This window comes from Ammospiza nelsoni, unplaced genomic scaffold (genome assembly GCF_027579445.1).
Source record: "Ammospiza nelsoni isolate bAmmNel1 unplaced genomic scaffold, bAmmNel1.pri scaffold_55, whole genome shotgun sequence".
Taxonomy (NCBI): Eukaryota; Metazoa; Chordata; class Aves; order Passeriformes; family Passerellidae; genus Ammospiza; species Ammospiza nelsoni.
In genome coordinates, this window is record NW_026683193.1 from 138,844 (window position 1) to 159,401 (window position 20,558).

Genomic DNA, 20,558 nt, shown 5'->3' on the forward strand with positions numbered 1-20,558 from the left:
ACCCAAAACTCACCCCAAAATTCACCCCAAAACAGCCAAAACTCACCCCAAAATTCACCCCAAAATCCACCCAAAAATATCCGGAATTCGCCCCAAAATTCACCCCAACTTCACCCCAAAATAGCCAAACTTCACCCCAAAAATCCACCCCAAATTCATCAAAATTCACCCCAAAATCCACCTCAAATTCACCCCAAAATTCACCCCAAAATACCCACAATTCACCCCAAAATACCCAAAATTCACACCAAAATTCACCTCAAAACAGCCCAAATTCACCCCAAAATTCACCCCAAATTCACCCCAAAATCCCCTGATTTCCCCCCCAAATTCCCTTTTTTCCCCCCAAATCCCTATTTTTATTCAAAATCCCCATTTTTATCCCCAAAATCCCAAGTTTTTTTCCAAAACGCCCTTTTGGTTTTTTCCCTCTACATTCCCAAATTTTCTCCAAATTTTCCTTTTCCTCTCCCCAAAAACTCCCAACTTTTCCCCAAAATTTCCATTTCCCCCCCAAATTTCCCCTTTTTTTCCCCCCAAACCCCCGAATCCCGGCCCCAAATTCCCGTTTTGCCCAAAATTTCTCATTTTTCCCCAAAATTTCCCCGTTTTTTGCCCCAATTTGCCGGTTTTTGCCCCGTTCCCCCTCACCACTCCCACGTGTTCTCCTCGTCGCCGCCGGTGGGCGGGGCCTCGTTGGCGATGACGTCATCGCGGCCGTCCTCGGGCGGGACCAGCGGGACCTGGACCCAGAACTGCCCAGACAGACCAGTTTAAACCAGTTTAAACCAGTACAAACCAGTACAAACCAGTACAAACCAGTATAAACCAGTACAAACCCGTAAGGACCAGTAAAAGCAGAAAAAGCCCACCAAAAATCCCATTTTTTTCACCATTTTGTGCCCATTTTTCGCCATTTTAGAGCCCCAAATCCACTCCCAGTTCATCCCAATCCCAGTACAAACCAGTACGGACCAGTACAAACCAGTACAAACCAGTATAAACCAGCACGGACCAGTACAAACCAGTACAAACCAGTATAAACCAGCACGGACCAGTAAGGACCAGTAAAAGCAGAAAAAGAAACCCCAAAAAATCCCATTTTTTCACCATTTTTTGCCTATTTTTTGCCATTTTAGAGACCCAAATCCACTCCCAGTTCATCTCAATCCCAGTATGGACCAGTACAAACCAGTACAAACCAGTACGGACCAGAAAAAGCAGAAAAAAAAAAAAAAAAAAAAAAAAAAACCAAAAAAAATCCCATTTTTTCACCATTTTTTGCCCATTTTTTCCCATTTTAGAGCCCCAAATGCACTCCCAGTTCATCCCAATCCCAGTACAAACCAGTACAAACCAGTACAAACCAGTACGGACCAGTACAAACCAGTAAGGACCAGTAAAAGCAGGAAAAAAACCCCAAAAAATCCCATTTTTGCCCATTTTTTGCCCATTTATCGCCATTTTAGAGTCCCAAATCCACTCCCAGTTCATCCCAATCCCAGTATAAACCAGTACAGACCAGTACAAACCAGTACAAACCAGTAAGGACCAGTAAAAGCAGAAAAAAACCCACCAAAAATCCCATTTTTTCACCCTTTATTGCCCATTTTTTGCCCATTTTTCACCACTTTAAAGCCCCCAAATCCACTCCCAGTTCATCCCAGTTCATCCCAGTATAAACCAGTCCAACCCAGTAACCCCAAACCCCATTTTAACCCTTTCCCCCCCATTTTCCACCCTATTTTCCCCATTTTTCACCAATTTTCACCCAATTTTCACCATTTTTTTCCCATTTTTCCCCATTTTCCCTCTCCCAGTCCCTCCCAGTACAAACCAGTATGGCCATTTCCCATTTCCCCAATTTTCCCCATTTTTAACCCTGTTTTCCCCGTTTCCCGCCACACTTTCCCCATTTTTGCCATATTTTCCCATTTTTTTCACAAATTTTCACCCAATTTTCACCATTTTTTCCCATTTTTTCCCCATTTTCCCTCTCCCAGTCCCTCCCAGTCCAACCCAGTAACCCCATTTCCCATTTCCCCCATTTTTAACCCTTTCCCCCCCATTTTCCACCATATTTTCCCCATTTTTTCACTGATTTTTGCCGTTTTTTCACCGTTTTTCCCCGTTTTTCCCCATTTTCTTACCCTCCCAGTACAAACCAGTACAAACCAGTAACCCCATTTCCCATTTCTCCCATTTTTAACACTGTTTTCCCCATTTCCCACCACACTTTCCCCATTTTTTGCCATATTTTCCCATTTTTTTCACCGATTTTCACCCAATTTTCACCGTTTTTTCCCATTTTTCCCCCACTTTCCCCCTCCCAGTCCCTCCCAGTACAAACCAGTTATTTCATTTCCCATTTCCCCCATTTTTAACCCTATTTTCCCCGTTTCCCACCACACTTTCCCCATTTTTTGCCATATTTCCCCATTTTTTCACCCAATTTTCACCATTTTCCCCCCATTTTCCCCCTCCCAGTCCCTCCCAGTATAAACCAGTATAAACCAGTACAAACCAGTGACCCCATTTCCCATTTCCCCCATTTTTAACCCTTTCCCCCCCATTTTCCACCATATTTCCCCCATATTTTCACCGATTTTCCCCATTTTTTCACCGATTTTCGCCGTTTTTTCACCGGTTTTCCCCGTTTTTTCCCCGTTTCCTCACCCTCCCAGTCCAAACCAGTATGGCCAGTTACCTGTGTGGCGTGGTGGCCGCTGTGCAGGTGGGCGCTGAGCCCCTCGGCCAGGTTGGGGTTGTGGCTGCCCCTGAGCGGCACCAGGTGAGCGGCCAGGCCCAGGTAAGCGCCGAAATCCAACTCCTGCCACAGGGCCTGGCCCCCAAAAATGCCAAAATTACACCCAAAAAACAGAATTTATCAAATTCACAACGTTCATTAAACACCCCGCAAAATTTCCTCAAAATTTCCCCCAAAAATCCGGGAAAAACTCCAAAAATTCCCCAAAATATTCCCCAAAATTCTCCCAAAATATCACCCAAAAATCAAAAAAAAAAAAAAAACTAAAAAATTCCTAAAAAAATCCCCCCAAAAAATCCCCAAAAGTTCCCAAAAAATTCCACAAAATTCTCCCAAAATATCACCCAAAAATCCAAAAAAAAAAAACCCTAAAAAATTCCTAAAAAAATTCCCCAAAAAAATCCCCAAAAATTCCCAAAAAATTCCAATAAATTCAACCCAAAACCCAGAATTTATAAAATTCACAACGTTCATAAAAAAATCCCGCAAAATTTCCTCATAATTCCCCCCCCAAAAATCCGGTAATTCCTCAAAAATTCCCCACTCTCCTCCCCTTTCCAATCCCATGAACATTTGTTTGGAAGCTATTTTGGACAACTTTTTTTCTCTTCTTGCAAAACACTCGGCAGACCTCCCTGCAACTTCTAGAGCACAATGGGAAATATTTTATGTGCCGGCACAGTTTCTCCTTGCCAGACATAGTGGAAAAGCTTTTGCTAAGTTGTAGACGAGAAGAGACGCTAAAGACGAAGGTACGATGCTCTCCGGAGGTAAGCGCCGTTCCTGGGCGCCTTTCATGGAAGCCACGCTGCGGAGAGCACTGTGAGCGGCACAATCGTCTTGGCACAAAGAAGGCGCTTCTTCGCCTCCGGGAGCCGGAGAGAGCGGCAGCTTTGGAAAGGTGAAGAAGGAAGCTGTACAACACTGGGATTGTGTGCGCATCTTGCCATCTGATAGAGAACAGTACTTTACCTTTCTCCTGCCTTTTCCAATCTGCTTTAGAAGGAAATAAATTTAAACCTGATCTCCGCACAGAGTGTCACTAATTTCTGTTAATTTATAATACAAAATACATTTAGGAAATGTTGGAAGTTAGTATTTTGGGAAAGAAATTGCAGTTCCACAGAACATTCCATTTAACAGAGGTTCTTGGAACGATTTATTTTGTACCTGCTGTCACTGCAATCAGTTGGTGTTTCGGCCTTGAAATGTGCACTTGCCCTTCTATAAAGCACTGTTTCATTTGCCTTTCAGTGGTATGAGTCTTGATAAATTGGAGAAGAGCCCAAGAGAAATTTATCATCCTGAGCTACAAAAGGTCAGAAGTTACTTTTTTTGGTTTGGTTCTTTTTCTTTATAATTTTCTGGAAATAAAAGTAATTAAGTATAGATACTACTGTTTTTTTTTCTTCCAGTAGCAAATGATAATAACAGCAGTAGTAGTAGCAGCAGTAATAATAATAATAGAAATGTAATACTACTTAAACTGTCTTTACCCATTGAATTGGCCATTTCAAATCAAAACTTCTAAACACAAATCAAACCATCATCCTTATAGAATCTCTAGTAGGACTGGACTACAGATCCTGGTTTTGTTGACAGGATTTATTGGTTCTGGAAGAACAAGAGGGAAGTACAAGCCTAACTACTCCTTGCTCACAGACCCATCCAGTGAATACTGCTTTGTATTTTGATGGGCTTATGATGACTTTGAAATCAATTGCTCATTACAGAAAAAAATTAATGTTTTTTTTTATGTGACAGCAGAAATAACTTTAAGCACCAACTTAATAATAACAGATTACCAATTTAAGTTCATAATTTTATGCTATACTATCAAAGTTTAAAGGTAAATTTTTACATATTTGGAGATGGTATAAAGCATATGTTCCAATGTGTAGGATGTATGCAAAGATACGTACATACCTGAAAGTCCTTAGAGGAAACAAAATTTTACATCTGTTGTTTGACTGTTTATCATATAATATTTGGTTTTATTTCCCAGGGATCGATGAATTTTAACTTTGGAGTCCTCTATGCTAAGGATGGTCAACTTACAGATGTTCAGTAATGGTGAGTTTTTCACATTCTCCTTAATTGCTTTGTTCATCTGCATTAAAAAAAAAAGAAGAGTAAAAAAAAAAAAAAGAATGTTTATTATTTTTTACCCTGTTATATCTGTTTCGTCAGTATTTGCTGGAGCTCTGCTTACCGAAGCTCTGGGTTCCTTCTGTCCCACTGGGAGTTGCCCAGTTTGGTTGCATCTGGTGAAATTCACCCTGAGACCTTACAGAACTAGCTCAAACTACGTGAGAGCCATTTGCAGTTCTCTCCACACACCTGGAGAATGGGTGATGTTTCTGAGGATCCGGCGAGTGTGCTTCTATCAAAACTCAGTGTGTGAAATTTCTGGGGAAAACCTTTTCTGTGTCCTGAAGGGTTCAAACTCTGGTGAGGATTCACTTATCAGTTGCTCACCTGGATGGTTCCAGCTCTTAAAGTTAACACTTGTACTCTTGCCCTGTAGTTTATATCTATTGTATTTTTGTTATTTTGCAAGATTTTACAGCTTTGCAAAATATTGTGCATTTCACTCTGGAACCTCTCAGATGGTTCTTTGGTGCAGCACCACCCCATGGGACACTTGGCTGCTGTTCTGAAGGGGTTGGTCTCCAGAATTGTAAATCCTGGAGAGTTCGTAAGTCTTCTGTCCCCAGGCAGGTATCATGCTTTGTTTACTTTTGTTCTGTTGGTTAGGTGCTGCTTCTCATTGGAAGTATGAATTTCAAACTACCCTGTTCTTTTTTTAACTGTTTCCCAGTTCTCTCCGTACGGCAGGGAAAGACTCTCGTATCCTTGTCGTCGGGCTCGGTGCTGTCCAAGAAGATGCAGAGACTAAAAGAATCATAAGAAGCAAAATATGACTGCAGGGAAAACAAGCTGGAGAGAACAAAAGGTGATATTGTTATCCTTACCCTGTATTAGAAACATCCGCTGTGCTTTGATGCTGGCAGCTGCCAGGGGCTTGTTAGCTCTTTGTAGGCAGGTGTAGGTGTTCACTTGTAGGTTTTTTTCTCTGGACAAGTCAATTCAAACTTTGCTAAGCTTATATTTGCAGATTACTCTCTAGCACAGTCCAGCATGACATTTTGTAAAATTAATGTTGTAAAAATACCATGTTACTTGGAAATTGCTAATGATGAGAAGCCTTAGGGAAAAATAAGATGTCAGGGTTGGGAGATATGAGAAGAATGTTGTGGGGATGTTAGACTGAAATAAAGCACGCTTTAAGCTGGACTGGCATGCTGGCAGGTCCCCTATTAAACAGTAGTGCTGAGATTAGCCTGGGGGTTGCCCATTGTTTCTGTAGAAATCAATGTTTCCGGGTCTTCAGAGGTAAGCTGCTTTGAAAAGCTGGAAAGTGCAGTATACTGACAATCCCCGTGCTTTAGATTAAAAGTAGATTTCAGAAGGGTGATAGGCTTTTGTTTTTTCCTAGAAGTCGATGTAATCCTATCGAGGAGGTTTTAATTCTGTGTTGCCATGTCATCCATCAGGGCCCTGTCGTACTAATCGTCATACAAGTACAAAACAAAAAATCAGACCCTGTCCCAACCACTTAGAGCCCAGAACACGATTTCCTCGGGCTGCCATTTGTGTGCCCTCGGTACTCACCACGGAAGCGAGCTGGGGATTGTTGCAGCTGTTGGGAACAAACTGCTTCTCGTCACACAGAAATGGAATTGGGACGACGCCTCGGCCAGCCCCTCTCTGCCATCGTCTCCTGAATCTGCAGCAGAGCAGTTCCAGTCCATCTGGGTACGTGTAATCCAGCTCCTGATGATCTGAGCACATGGAGCAGTGCTCAGCTGCTGTGGGGGGCTCAGGGAAGGCAGAGTGTGCATTGTCATCTTCCTGAACCTACAGATGAATCCAAGTGAGAAACCACAGGGTGGAAATCAGTCGCATATATGCTAAACAAAACTTGCAGATTTTTTAAAGAGTTGTTTCTGCTTGTTATTTGTTGTGTTTCTGTGCTTAGAAAACATCCCTTTAAAATCAGCTCCGTTCATCAGTTGAACCTTTGTTTGCAGACACTCCCTGAGCAGAATTTGTTGCAGACTCAGTGCACGCTGTGCTGGCCTCCCGGGAGTGTGAGGAGCTCATGTGTGCTACTTTTTGCTTTAGGACGCTCTGCGGTATTTATTCCTTTTGGGATACATGATGAGAATTCCCAAGAGAGGTAGTTATAAGATATGACATTGGGAAAAAGCCTGTGTGGTTGGAATGTTGTTGCTGTCAAAAGTTAATTTTTTCTTAGCCAGTAGTTAGCTTTTTGCTTTATTTTTGTGGTATCAGTATTGTATTGTTTAAAAAATTGCTTCAAAAATCACTTCAGTGGTTGCCCACCAGTACCTTGTTCAGATTTGCCTATTTGCTTGTAGCTAAAATGTTCACATCTTGTTTATCCTTCTATTTAAGAAACTGCTGCCCAGCCAACTAATAACTGAATATCCATCTGTCTAGGACACGGGGAGAGGATTTAGGTAATGTCTTTGTTTCCAGAAAAAAGTTCCAGTGTAGTTTCTAAATAGAGGAGAAGGGGGTGGAGACTCGGGGCTCTGATGCCATTGGGGCACCCCAAGGTCCCCAGGAGAGGGAGCGCTACTGGGGCGCCGGAGCAGGTGTGTTCTCATGTAATTTAGAACAAATTATAAATATGAATATAAAAATTATAAATAAAGAAATATTTTTTAAATAGTTAAATAAAGCGGGTTTTTTTAATGTGTCAAAAGGCAGGGTTTTGATTGTAAAAATTATAAATACAAATAATATAAAAGTAGAAATCTAAGTTCAGAAATATATAATAAATACATACAGAGAAATATAAAATTTAAAAATTAAGAAAAAATTAGTTGCAGCAATAAATATTATACATAATTTAAATAATAATTTAAATATATTAAAATTTTATATATATTATATATCATTATTAATGTAATACATCCAAAGAAACAATAAATTAAACTATGAATGTATAATTATACAAAGTATAAATAAAAAAAATTTCAATATCCTTTAAAAGAAGGGGTTTTTTTATTTATTTGGTTAGAGATGGGGTTTTTATTTGGAATAAAAGAAGTATTATAGAAGTATAAAAATAAATATAAAAATATACAATCAATATGGAAAGATATTTATAAAAACTCAACCGAATGATGCCGCCTTCGGCCGAATCGAACGAGCTCAGCCAAACCAAGGCGAGACCAATCGAACCTGACGGCCTCGAGCGAACCTAGGCCAGGCTTCCGAGGCTGCCTGAACCGAGCCGAGCTCAGCCGCACTGTGCCGCCTGCTCTCGTGCGCATTAATTAGCGCGAGTGCGGACACAACCTAGTGAGCTCCTGTCCCACCCGCGCTCCCGGTCGGGTCTGTGCCATGGGCGGGCCCCCCCCCGGGACGCGGCAGCAGGAGAGCTCTGAGCCGGGTGAGTTTAACGGGAGGTGGCGCCACTTGCCCGCCCTCAGGGAGCTGAGCTGAGCCGCGCCAAATGCACAGAGAGCGGCTCCGAGTTTGGCTGAAGGGAGCCGAGGTGCGCCGAAGAGCCAACTATAGCCAAGTGTCTCTGGAGCGAGCCAAGCTCCACCGAGCGCAGCATCCCAGGCAGGGCGAGGCACTGGGCTGGACTCAGGGTGCAGGCCGGGCTCAGTGAGGCTTCCCCGCCTGTCCCTCTCCCTAGCCCTCCTTCCATCTCTCCGTATTCGCCTTCTGTTGCTCCCTTTCCCCCATTCTGCATTGTGCAGGATGCCTCCCGGACCCAAGCTGCCACCACCACAAAGTCAGCCTGGTTTGAGGGTCCCAAGTGGCTCTGGCAATCTGCCATCAGGAAACTGGACTGTTGAATTTTGTTTACCTGGGAAAAGGGTCAGCACTAGTGTTCAGGAGCCTGTGGCCCCGAGTGGCTGGCTGTCTTCGCAAATTCTGCCTTGCGCAGGATGCCTCCCAGACCCAAGGTGCCACCACCACAAAGTCAGGCTGGTTTGAGGGTCCCAAATGGCTCCAGCAATCTTCCATCAGGAACCTGGACTGCTGAGTTTTGTTCTTCTAGGAAAGGGCTGGCATTGGTGTTCAGGAGGCCTCGCCTGGAGTAGCTGGCTGCCTGCTGAAATTCTGCATTTCCAAATGTGCCTCCAGGACCCAAGCCTGCACCAGTGGCAACTCCAGCTGCTTTGAACACGGCACGTGTCTCCTGCCATCTGCCATCAGGAACCTGGGAGGCTGAGTTACACTTCCCTGTGTAAAGGGCGGCATTGGTGTCCAAGGCCCAGGGGCACTTAGTGTCCCGCTGTCTGCTGAAATTCTGCATTGCGCAGGATGCCTCCCGGACCCAAGCTGCCATGACCTCGAAGTCAGGCTGGTTTGAGGGTCCCAAATGGCTCCAGCAATCTGCAGCAAAGAACCTGGGCTGCTGAGTTTTGCTTACCTGGGAAAAGGGTCAGCACTAGTGTTCATGGGCCTGTGGCCTGTAGTGGCCAGGCGCCTACTGAAATTCTGCATTGCGCAGGATGCCTCCCGGATGCAAGCTGCCACCACCGCAAAGTCAGGCTGGTTTGAGCGTCACAAATTGTGGAGAGTATTATTAATAATTGGTTAGCTGAGAAAGGCCATACTGAAATAATGCCGCTGGTTAAGCTGAAGGAGAAAAGCCAGCAGTCAGCAAGCTAAAAGGAAAGGTCAGCAGTGACCTTGCTGCAACATGAGGAAAGGCAGTAGAGATTAGTCCTGAATATATCCTGAGAATATGTGAAAAGTATCAAAAGTAGAACCATAGGAATGCAGAAGTAGGCGTAGGTGCTGATATGCAACTGACCAATCCTGAGCTCAACTTTTGCAATATGTATGAAGTTCATTATTAACTGTATTTAACCTGCCGTACTGATCAAAAAAATTGAGCCTGTGATGATCAAATTGATGTCCTGGTTCCCTTCCGTCGACAAATGGTGGAGAATGCGGGCATAACCGAATCTCTGCCCTTTTTCTCGGATTAAAAGAAAAAGGGATTACGCCACGATCGAGGAAGTTGGGTTTGGGTCCTTGCAGCCGGGACGGTGCCGGAATTTGAAGCACCCTTAAGGTTCACAACAGTGACTTAAGCCAATACGTGTCGCAGGAGCCTGGAGAGCTGCAACAGCGCGCGCTGATTAAGAGGTATGGATAGGCAAGCGACATATGATTTATTCACCCCATATTTAGAGTGGCGAGGGATAAAAGGGATAGATTTAAAAAAGGAGTTACCAGGGTTATTAGCTTATGGCCATGCTAAGGGTATCTTTTCTAATCCTCATACAGTTCATGAGCTAGCAGAGTGGAAGAAGTTTGGGGAAATACTGTGGGATACAGTGTTAGACGATGATAAGTCAGCAAAGAAATTAGGAAAGCTATGGCGGGTGGTGTATAACACGTTACTTCAGCAGGTATCTGAGAGAAAGGCAGCAGAAAGGGCAACAGAAGCTCATAAGAGGAATATAGGGTATGGTCGTGAGAATGATCCCCTGGCACCTTCTGTAACTAAGATACTTATGCCTAAGGGTCCCCAGCAAAGTGGTGTGGAGGATTTTCCTATAGGCGCAGTGGAACCGTCTGCACCTTTCCTGTCAGAGGGGGAGGGCGAGTTGGATGGTGGGGGTAAGAGCAAACCAGCTTTGCCTCCGCCACCAGCTTCAGGCAGGTCGGATGGTGGGGGTGGGAGCAAGCCCGCTTCGCCTCCGCCGCCAGCCTTGCCTCCGCCGCTTCCCCTCAGCGAGCCGGCTCCAGTTACAGATTCGGCGGGGGGGGGGGCCCATTCCCCCGCCCGAGCCGGCTCCAGCGGGGGGGGCTGATTGCCCCCCGCAGGCCGGCTCCGCTCGAGCCGGCTCCGGTTTCACTGTCAGCTCCAGCGGGGGGGCCGCTTCCCCTTCTTCCCCTGCACGAGCCAGCCTCTGCTTCACTGCCTTCCCCGTGCGAAACCTCGGTGTCTGCACCGAAGCGCCAGCAGCACAGCACCCTTAAAGAGTCAGATCCCATCCCAGGGGCACACCGTGATCCATGGGGGGAGATGGCTAAACAGAGGAGGGAAGCTTGGGCTGCTTTGGCGAAGGAAGTAATGCAAATGGGGGATGGTGAGGCGGTGGAAATAGCTTCTAGTCTTGCAGGTCCGGTAACATACACACCACAGTATGATGCACAGGGGAACCTTACGCATAATATAGCAGAATATACTCCCTTAGATTGGAAGCTGTTAACTCAGCTACGTTCTACGGTTAGTCAGTTTGGAGTAAAAAGTGAACCTGTTAGGCAAATGTTGGATTATCTTTTTAATACTCAGGTTTTATGTCCTAATGATTTAAGAGGAATAGTTCGGTTGATATTTAGTCAGCATCAGCAGTTATTGTTTAATGCACATGACCCATTACATGGAGTAACAGTAAAGGAGCTGATGGGCTTAGAGGCATTTTTACGTACAGAGGCACAGATGATATCGGGAGCAGATAAACTTAGAGAGTCTATGTGGTTAGTGCGTGCTGCAATAGACATGGTTAAAGAGCCAGGAGGGTTACCAGCTTATATGGGCATTAAACAAGGAAGGGAAGAATCATTTGGAAATTTTATCGATAGAACAGCTACTGCTATAGATCGGGCTGGTGTTGCAGGGCACTATTGAAGTAGTGTGCCTTGCAAAATAGCAATCCAGCAACACAAAGAGTGTTAGCTACTTTAGGGGCAAATTGGACTATTGAAGAAGCATTAGAGCGAATGGCATTAATGCCAACAGCTTCACAGGCATTTATAGCAGAAGCCTTAAAGGAGTTAGGATTAGGGTTACAAAAGCAAGCATAGTCTACTCAGAGTCAGGTGTTAGCTGCTCTTGCTCCTCTCCGAAGAGGCTCACTGGCGGTCACGCAAGGAGGCTCGAGACCATTCATCAAGTATTGCCGATAAGGCAATGAGGGACAGACACAAGTTGCCGCAGTGACATCGGAGACACCAGCAGCTGCCGTAACATCGCTGCTACCTCCTGTCTGCAACCCGCAACAACAGGGAGCCTCGACTTGGACTTATCAGCAGCAGTAGACATCACACTAATGACGAACCGGCCTGAGAGGATACCCACTGGAGTAAAGGGCCCTCTTATATTAAATGGACAAACATGTGGAGCATTATTGCTGGGACGTTCCTCTACAACTATGTTGGGATTATTTGTTTTGCCTGGTGTTATCGATGCAGACTTTACAGGGGAAATACAAATCATGGCTTACACCCTTTATCCTCCGATTAAAATTACAAAAGGACAACGCATTGCACAATTGGTACCACTGTCACAAATGACATCAGGAATACAATCATTTACTGGACAAACTCGGAATGAAAAAGGTTTTGGTTCTACTGGTGTTACACTTTTAACTGTGGATTTACAAAATAGGCCAAAGCAAAAAGTTGAAATTACTTATGGGCATCAAAGCATAACCCTTTATGGATTATTGGATACAGGAGCAGATACCAGCATCATTTCTCCAGATGCGTGGCCACAACATTGGCCTCTATTTCCTTCATCAAACATGCTCACAGGAGTGGGAGGATTTACATTGGCAAGCAGATCGCCGTCTTTGTCTGTGTGCATTGAGAATCAACAAATATCGGCTGTGTTTTCAATTGTTCAACTGCCTCCTACAGTTTCCTGCTTAATTGGAAGGGACATTTTAACACAATTGGGAGTGGTGTTAACTAATCAGCATCCTTTGGGGTAATTGCCATTGCTTGGACTTTCCCCATTCCACTCACCTGGAAAACGGATACACCGGTGATGGTTAAGCAATGGCCATTAAAAGGGGAGAGTCTTATGCATGCCCATGAATTGGTACAGGAACAATATACAAAAGGGACACCTACGTTTATCCACAAGCCCTTGCATATTCGCTTGTTATTGCTGCAGAGAAAATTCAGACTACAAAGCCCTGGAAATATTTGGGATGGACTCTGATGGATCAAATAGTAATACCACAAAAGTTGGAATTACAATTGGACATTAAAACTCTACATGATGCACAGAAGTTGCTGGGAGACTTACAGTGGCTGAAGCCTATTGTGGGAATACCAAATCATTTATTAGAAACCCTACGGCCTTTGTTAAAAGGCGTGGACCCTACTACTCCTGTACACCTGACAAAGGAGCATCATCTTGCCTTGCAGCAAATTATTAACTGTGTACAGCAAGGGTATGTGTCTCGTCGACAACTCGACCACCCCATTGACCTTATTATCTGGAATAGCCCTTGCCACTTGCTTGGTGCTCTCTCTCAGTTGCAAAAGAAAACGGGGGAGATACGGGTGTTGGAATGGTTATCACCACCACTACAGCATAAGAAAACAATATCTTCAAAAATTGAACAATTGGCTGCATTAATCAAAAAGGGGCGTCTCAGAATTCTTGAAGTGGATGGTAGAGAACCTGCTACTATTAGATTGCCTATGGAAAAAGAAACCTTGGACTGGTACTTGATTAATTCAAAGAATTTACAAGAAGCATTATTGGTGTCACCTGCTAAAGTAGAGACTAGTAAATTAGTGCCTAGAGTTTTGCAATGGATGACAGAATGGAACTGGATCACTCGACCTTTGAGAGAAGAAAACCCCATAGAAGGAGCTATTACAGCTTTTACAGATGCAGGAAAGAAATCAAGGCGTGCTGCTGTTACCTGGCAAGAAAAGGGACAATGGAAGCATCAACTCCTCACAGCAGACCCTGCAGATAGCTTACAAACTTTGGAATTGTTAGCAGTAGTATGGGCGGTGTCCAACTTACAGGAGCCTTTAAATGTGGTCACAGACTCTATGTATGTTGCAGGAGTAGCCAAACGAATAGAGGAAGCAGCAATTAAGGAAGTGAATAATAAACGATTGTATGAGTTACTGATACAGTTAAGGAAGGCTTTACGAGAAAGAAATGCAGCATATTCTGTGATTCATATTAGGAGTCATAAGTGGTCTGAAGGTTTAGGAGAAGGGAATGAACGTGCAGATAAATTGGTTACTCTACCCATTGATAATTCTTGTCCTATTGACAAGCACACATTGGCCAGAGAAGCACATAGTAGATATCATCAAAATGCAAGAGGTTTAGCAAAACACTTTGAGCTGAGTTTATCAGAAGCCAAGGCAATTGTCAGAGCATGTCCAACATGTAGTTATCATAATGGTGGAATAGGTCTACGCATCGGGGTTAATCCTCAAGGTTTAGAAATAAATGAGAAATGGCAAATGGATGTTACACACATAGCCAGATTTGGTAAAGTCAAGCATGTGCACGTCACCATAGATACATACAGTCATTACATATGGGCTACGGCTCAAGCAGGAGAAAAGGCTATACATGTTATCAGACACCTGTTAAGTTGTTTCGCTGTTATGGGAGTTCCAAAGAGTATTAAAACCGATAATGGTCCAACTTATGTAAGTGCTAGGGTTCGGAAATTTTTGAATCAGTGGTCTGTTAAGCACGTGACAGGTATTCTACACTCTCCTACTGGACAGGCAATAGTGGAAAGAGCAAACGGTACCCTTAAGCAGTATATTGAAAAACATCAAGATTTGGCAGATCCACAAGCATATTTGGCTAAGGTTTTGTATGTGATTAACCATTTATGCATTTTTGGGGAAGATGATACCCCTCCTGCAATGAAACATCATCCAAGGTCAGGTCAGGAAAATACTAAGGAAACAGAGGTCTGGGTTAAGTATAAGAACCCGAGTACAGGATTATGGGAAAAAACCTGCAAAAGTATTATATTGGGGTCGGGGGTATCTTTGTGTTTCCTCACCTACAGGGCCTTTGTGGGTGCCTGCTAAGTGGACTAAACCTGTTTTTGATGCAGCCTCTGGTGGATCACCTCACAGAGGAGGACAAGAAGCGACAGGGGAAGAAACTGCTTCTAGTCCTACAACCACTGCTGTTACAATTGAAGGGGTACTCGGAAGCGGTGGACAGAGCACTGACACGTCACTATCGGACGGCCCAGGAGCTGATTGGTTTTATTGACTCATTATCAACTTTTCACTTAACGAATCCAGCGAAACTACATTGCCTTGACTGTCACAATCCACATTGTGCTGCCTGGATAGCTCTACGTTGTGGGGGTTGTGAAAGAACTTTTTGGATAGAACAATCACTATTGTGGGATTTGTGGTGTCATACTTGTGAACACGAGCACACGTGGGGTAAAAGCTGGCAAGATGAATTAAGGAGACAAACAGGGCAAAACGCATATATAGCTTTAAATCTTTATGAGTCTCCTGAACAGAAAATTCTTGCTTATTATCGATGGGAGGTACAATGTATTGTGAATAGAATTAAGGTTCAAAGTAAATCACGTATAGTTTCTATAAGGTGTAGGAAATTAGTGCCTTTAACACAGCATTCAATTGTAGGACCCTTCAAAGGGGATCCTGATAGAGCATTAGATTGCTGCATTGACAAGCTGCAAAAATTGAGTTTGCAAGTGGCAGGACCAGTGAAATCAGGAGCAGCAAGATTAAAGACAGATAAGAAAAAGAAGGCAAAAGGGGAAGGGTCTCATTTGAATAAGGGTATCAGTGATTGCTAATTAATTTTCTATGATTAGAACACTTTTACAGTTGTGGGACCCTCAGGAAGATATAGTTGTTGAGGAGGATAACGAACAAGAACTACGATTACGAAATAAGATACGTCTTGTGTTAAAGAGAGACCTTGAGCTGTTAGCCTCATATAGTAAAAAAGCTGAAGAGGCTTTGCGATCACCACCATTGAATTGGTTGCTTTGGGTTGAAGAACCAGACTTTTATACTGGTCCTTACTTATATTCACTTCCTTGTTATGTTTGCAAAAGGGATAATGATAAATGCTATGCATGGGTAGCTTTGCATTGTGCAGATTGTAATCAGGTTTATTGGTATTCACAGAGGTCAGTAGATTATTTATGGTGTAACCCTTGTTCTGGAAGGTGGATTTGAAATTATTTCTGGGTTAGAGCTCTTGAACAAAGTACTGGCCTGCCAGGACGGACAGGATTACAGCTCTTTGAGAGTGCAGAACAAGTGATTATAGCATATCTTAGGTGGAAGTTGCAGGAAAACCTTAGAATATTTGAAATTAATAAAGCCTCACGCATCATAGCAGCTCGCTGTAAAGCTGATTTGCCTTCAAACTTATCTCATGCTATACTTGTGAGCAAGGATGCTGATTTAGAATTAGATCAGTATATTCAAAAATTGACTCAGCCTTACAATAGACAATCTAACAAACCAGGGAAAAGACAGCGAAGAAAGGAAAAACAAAACAAGCAGAAGGAAGAAAGGGAGAAGCAAAGCAAGCAAAAAGAAAAATGAGGTTTGTTCTTGTTATACTGCTCAATGCTGTAGCAAGTGAAGCAGTAGGAATAACACACTTTAGTCAAACAAGGGAAAATTTATGGGTGACACTTGCTAATCAAACTAACCAATCATCACTTTGTCTTAGTCTTGGAGGAGTCACTAACCCATTTCGAACATGCCTGGTAGGACTTCCTGTGTGGTCTCCTGGAGAATTTTGCAGTTTGATAAACAATCAAACCTTATGTATGTCTAACATGTCAAACATCACATTGCCGGTGCAACAAGGGTATACTGCAAGTCAGAGTGATGGTTATCGTCAATGCTTACTAATCCAATCACTTAACACCTCTTTGCATTCTCCTCCTGAGGAATTGGATCTTTTTGGAAGTACGAATGCCAGCATATCTAACACTACAGCTGGTGGATGGTTTAGCTTCAGACTTTTGGGTGCTCAGAATTTAAACCAACCTAAAGAAACATGGGCCACCCTAGATTCATCCCTGAATGTGAGTGAATTCTCTCCACAGCATTACAGTCAATGTAACAGCACAAATATTACAGCACCAATGAAATTACCCACAGGAATATTTTTGATTTGTGGAGACAGGGCGTGGAATGGTATACCAGCTAAACCACAGGGTGGACCCTGTTTTTTGGGAAAATTGTCACTGTTTCACCCTAATGTGTCCTTGCTAATGCAGTTGAGTCAAAATTCAAACAGGAAAAAACGTAGCATACATGACTTAGACTGCAGCAAGATAGGAGATCCACGGTTTTGGGGCACATTCAAACAGGTGGTGGTTTCAACTATCATGCCAGGAGGATCTGCCAATAAAGCTATGAATTTAGCAAAACAATTAGGATGCTGGGCAAGGGATGAGCTGAACAAGACATCACAAATTCTAGACATGTTAACTGCAGATGTGCAAAGTGTTAACCATGCTGTTTTGCAGAATAGAGCTGCTGTAGATTTTTTGCTCTTAGCACAAGGGCATGGATGTGAAGAATTTGAGGGAATGTGTTGCATGAATCTGTCTGATCATTCGGTGTCCATTCACACTAAGATAAAAGAATTGCAACAGGGACTTCACAAACTTAAGGAAGAAGACGGTTTAGGAATTGACGAATGGCTTAAAGGCTTAGGACTTGGACCGTGGCTGAGGAACCTTGTGATCTATGCTATAGGCCTGCTGGGTGTAATCTTACTGTTTTTGCTTATTTTGCCTTGTATCTTTAACTGTATTCAAAACATGGTCAGCCGTACAATAGCAAAAATATGGCAAACTAATCTCCTTGCGCAAGAAGAAAACGGGGGAAATGTGGAGAGTATTATTAATAATTGGTTAGCTGAGAAAGGCCATACTGAAATAATGCCGCTGGTTAAGCTGAAGGAGAAAAGCCAGCAGTCAGCAAGCTAAAAGGAAAGGTCAGCAGTGACCTTGCTGCAACATGAGGAAAGGCAGTAGAGATTAGTCCTGAATATATCCTGAGAATATGTGAAAAGTATCAAAAGTAGAACCATAGGAATGCAGAAGTAGGCGTAGGTGCTGATATGCAACTGACCAATCCTGAGCTCAACTTTTGCAATATGTATGAAGTTCATTATTAACTGTATTTAACCTGCCGTACTGATCAAAAAAATTGAGACTGTGATGATCAAATTGATGTCCTGGTTCCCTTCCGTCGACAACAAATGGCTACAGCAACCCGCCATCAGAAATCTGAGCTGGTGAGTTACACTTCCTGGTGTAAAGGGTGGCATTGGTATCCTGTGCCCCGGGGCCCTTAGTGGCTGGTGGCCTGTTGAAATTCTGCCTTGCGCAGGATGCCTCCCGGACCCAAGCTGCCACCACCTTTAAGTCAGGCAGGTTTGAGGGTCCCAAGCGCCTCCAGCAATCTGCCACACGAACCTGGGGTGCAGAGTTTTGCTTACCTGGGAAAAGGGTCAGCACTAGTGTTCAGGAGCCTGTTGCCAGGCATGGCCGGCTGTCTGCCTGCTGAAGTTCTGCATTGTACAGGATGCCTCCCGCGCCTACACTGCCACCACCTTTAAGTGAGGCAGGTTTGAGGGTCCCAAGTGGTCCCAGCAGTCTGCCATCAGGAACCTGAGCTGGTGAGTTGCACTTACCTGTGTAAAGGGTGGCATTTTTATCCTGTGCCCAGGGGCCCTTAGTGGCCAGCTGCCTGTTGAAATTCTGCATTGCGCAGGATGCCTCCTGGACCCAAGCTGCCACCTGTGCTGTGTCGAGCTCGTTTGAGTGTCCCAAGCGCCTCCAGCAATATTCCACACGAACCTGGGCTGCAGAGTTTTGCTTACCTGGGAAAAGGGTCAGCACCTGTGTTCAGGAGCCTGTTGCCTGGCATGGCCGGGTGTCTGCTGAAATTCCACATTGCGCAGGATGCCTCCCGGATCCAAGCTGCCACCACCGCAAAGTCAGGCTGGTTTGAGAGTCACAAATGGCTGCAGCAACCTGCCATCAGAAACCTGAGCTGGTGAGTTACACTTCCTTGTGTAAAGGGCGGCATTGGTATCCTGTGCCCAGGGGCCCTTAGTGGCCGGCTGCCTGCTGAAATTCTGCATTGCGCAGGATGCCTCCTGGATCCAATCTGCTGCCTGTGCTGTGTCGAGCTCGTTTGAGAATCCCAAGCGCCTCCAGCAATCTGAAAGCAGGAACCTGGGATGCTGAGTTTTGCTCCCCTGAGAAAAGGGTCAGCCCTCATGTTCAGGGGCCTGTGGCCCAGAGTGGCCGGCTGTCTGCCAGCTGAAGTTCTGCGTTGTGCAGGATGCCTTCTGGACCAAAGCTGCCACCACCACAAAGTCAGGCTGGTTTGAGAGTCCCAAGTGCCTCCAGCAATCTGCCACACGAACCTGGGGTGCAGAGTTTTGCTTACCTGGGAAAAGGGTCAGCACTAGTGTTCAGGAGCCTGTTGCCCGGCGTGGCCAGCTGTGTGATGAAATTCCGCATTGCGCAGGATGCCTCCCGGACCCAAGCTGCCATCACCTCAAAGTCAGGCAGGTTTGAGGGTCCCAAGTGGTTCCAGCAGTCTGCCATCAGGAACCTGAGCTGGTGAGTTACACTTACCTGTGTAAAGGGCGGCATTGGTGTTCAGGAGGCCTAGGGGCTCTTAGCGGCTGGCTGTCTGCTGAAATGCTGCATTTCCAAATATGCCTACCAGACCCAAGCCTGCACCAGTTCCAACTCCTGCTGCTTTGGCCTCGGCACGTGTCTCCTGCCATCTGCCATCAGGAACCTGGGCGGCTGAGTTACACTTCCCTGTGTAAAGGGCGGCATTGGTGTCCAAGGCCCAGGGGCACTTAGTGTCCCGCTGTCTGCTGAAATTCCGCACTGCACAGGATGCCTCCCAGACCCAAGCTGCCACCACCGCAACGTCAGGCTGATTTGACAGTGCCCAGTGTCTTCTGGAATCTGCCATCAGGACCCTGGACTGTTCAGTGTTTTTTCCCAGGGCAACGGGTCAGCATTTTTTTTCAGGTGCCTCAGGCCCGGAGTGTCCCGCTGCCTTTTGAATTTCCCTATTGCACAGGATGCCTCCAAGTCCTAAGCTGGCACAACTCGCAGGTCAGGCTGGTTTGAGCGTCTTAAGGCACTCCCGCAATCTTCCATCAGGAACCTGGTCTGTTGCGTTTTCTTTCCAGGGAAAAGAGCTGGCTTTGGTGTTTGGGGGCCTGTGGCCTGTAGTGGCTGTCTGGCTCCTTAAATTCTGCATTGCACCAGATGCCTTGCAGACCCAAGCTGGCACCAGTGAACACTCAGGCCGCATTAACAGTACCAAGTGCCTCCTGCAAAGGGACGCCAGGAACCTGGAATGGTTAGTTTTGTTTACTTAGGAAAAGGGCTGGCATTTTTGTCAAGGGCTCAGGTGCTATGAGTGCCTGTCTGGCTCCTGATATTTTGCATTGCACAGGATGCCTCTCCAGCCCACACCGCCACCACTGCAAAATCAGGCTGCATAGTCAGTGCCAACTGCTTCCTGCGAACCTGGCCTGGTGAGTTTTGTTCGGCAGGGAAAAGGGACAGTGTTTGTGTTCACGGGCCTGTAGCCCGGAGTGGTGTGCTGCCCGCTGAAATTCTATTTTGTGAAATATGCCTCCCAGATCCAAGCTGGCACCAGTGACAACTCAAGGTACTTTGGTAGTGCTAAGTGCCTCTTGCAAACTGCCATCTTGAACCTGGAATAGTTAGTTTTCTTTGATAGGGAAAAGGGCCTATAGGCCCTTCTGAACACACTGGTGTTCAGAGGTCTATGGCCCAGAGTGGCCGGCTTGCTGAAAATTGTGCATCGAGCCAGATGTCTCCCAGACACAAGCTGCCACCACCGCAAAGTCAGGTTGCTTTGTGAGTCTTAAGTGCCTCCTGAAAACCTTCCCCAGCTGTCCCTCATC

The 20,558-nt window shown here is 45.0% G+C and overlaps 1 protein-coding gene across 1 annotated transcript in view; it reads right to left on the bottom strand.

Moving 5' to 3' along the window:
• Positions 1 to 18,354, bottom strand: part of LOC132087211 (protein arginine N-methyltransferase 5-like) — a 37,370-nt gene extending 19,016 nt beyond the window's left edge. The window contains exons 1-4 of the mRNA XM_059493225.1: positions 18,282 to 18,354; positions 11,270 to 11,328; positions 2,708 to 2,842; positions 652 to 755 (exon numbers count right to left, since the gene is read on the bottom strand). Coding sequence (XP_059349208.1) covers positions 652 to 755; positions 2,708 to 2,842; positions 11,270 to 11,328; positions 18,282 to 18,354 — 371 coding nt within the window. The remainder of the gene's footprint in view (positions 1 to 651; positions 756 to 2,707; positions 2,843 to 11,269; positions 11,329 to 18,281) is intronic.
• Positions 18,355 to 20,558: the final 2,204 nt, after the last annotated feature.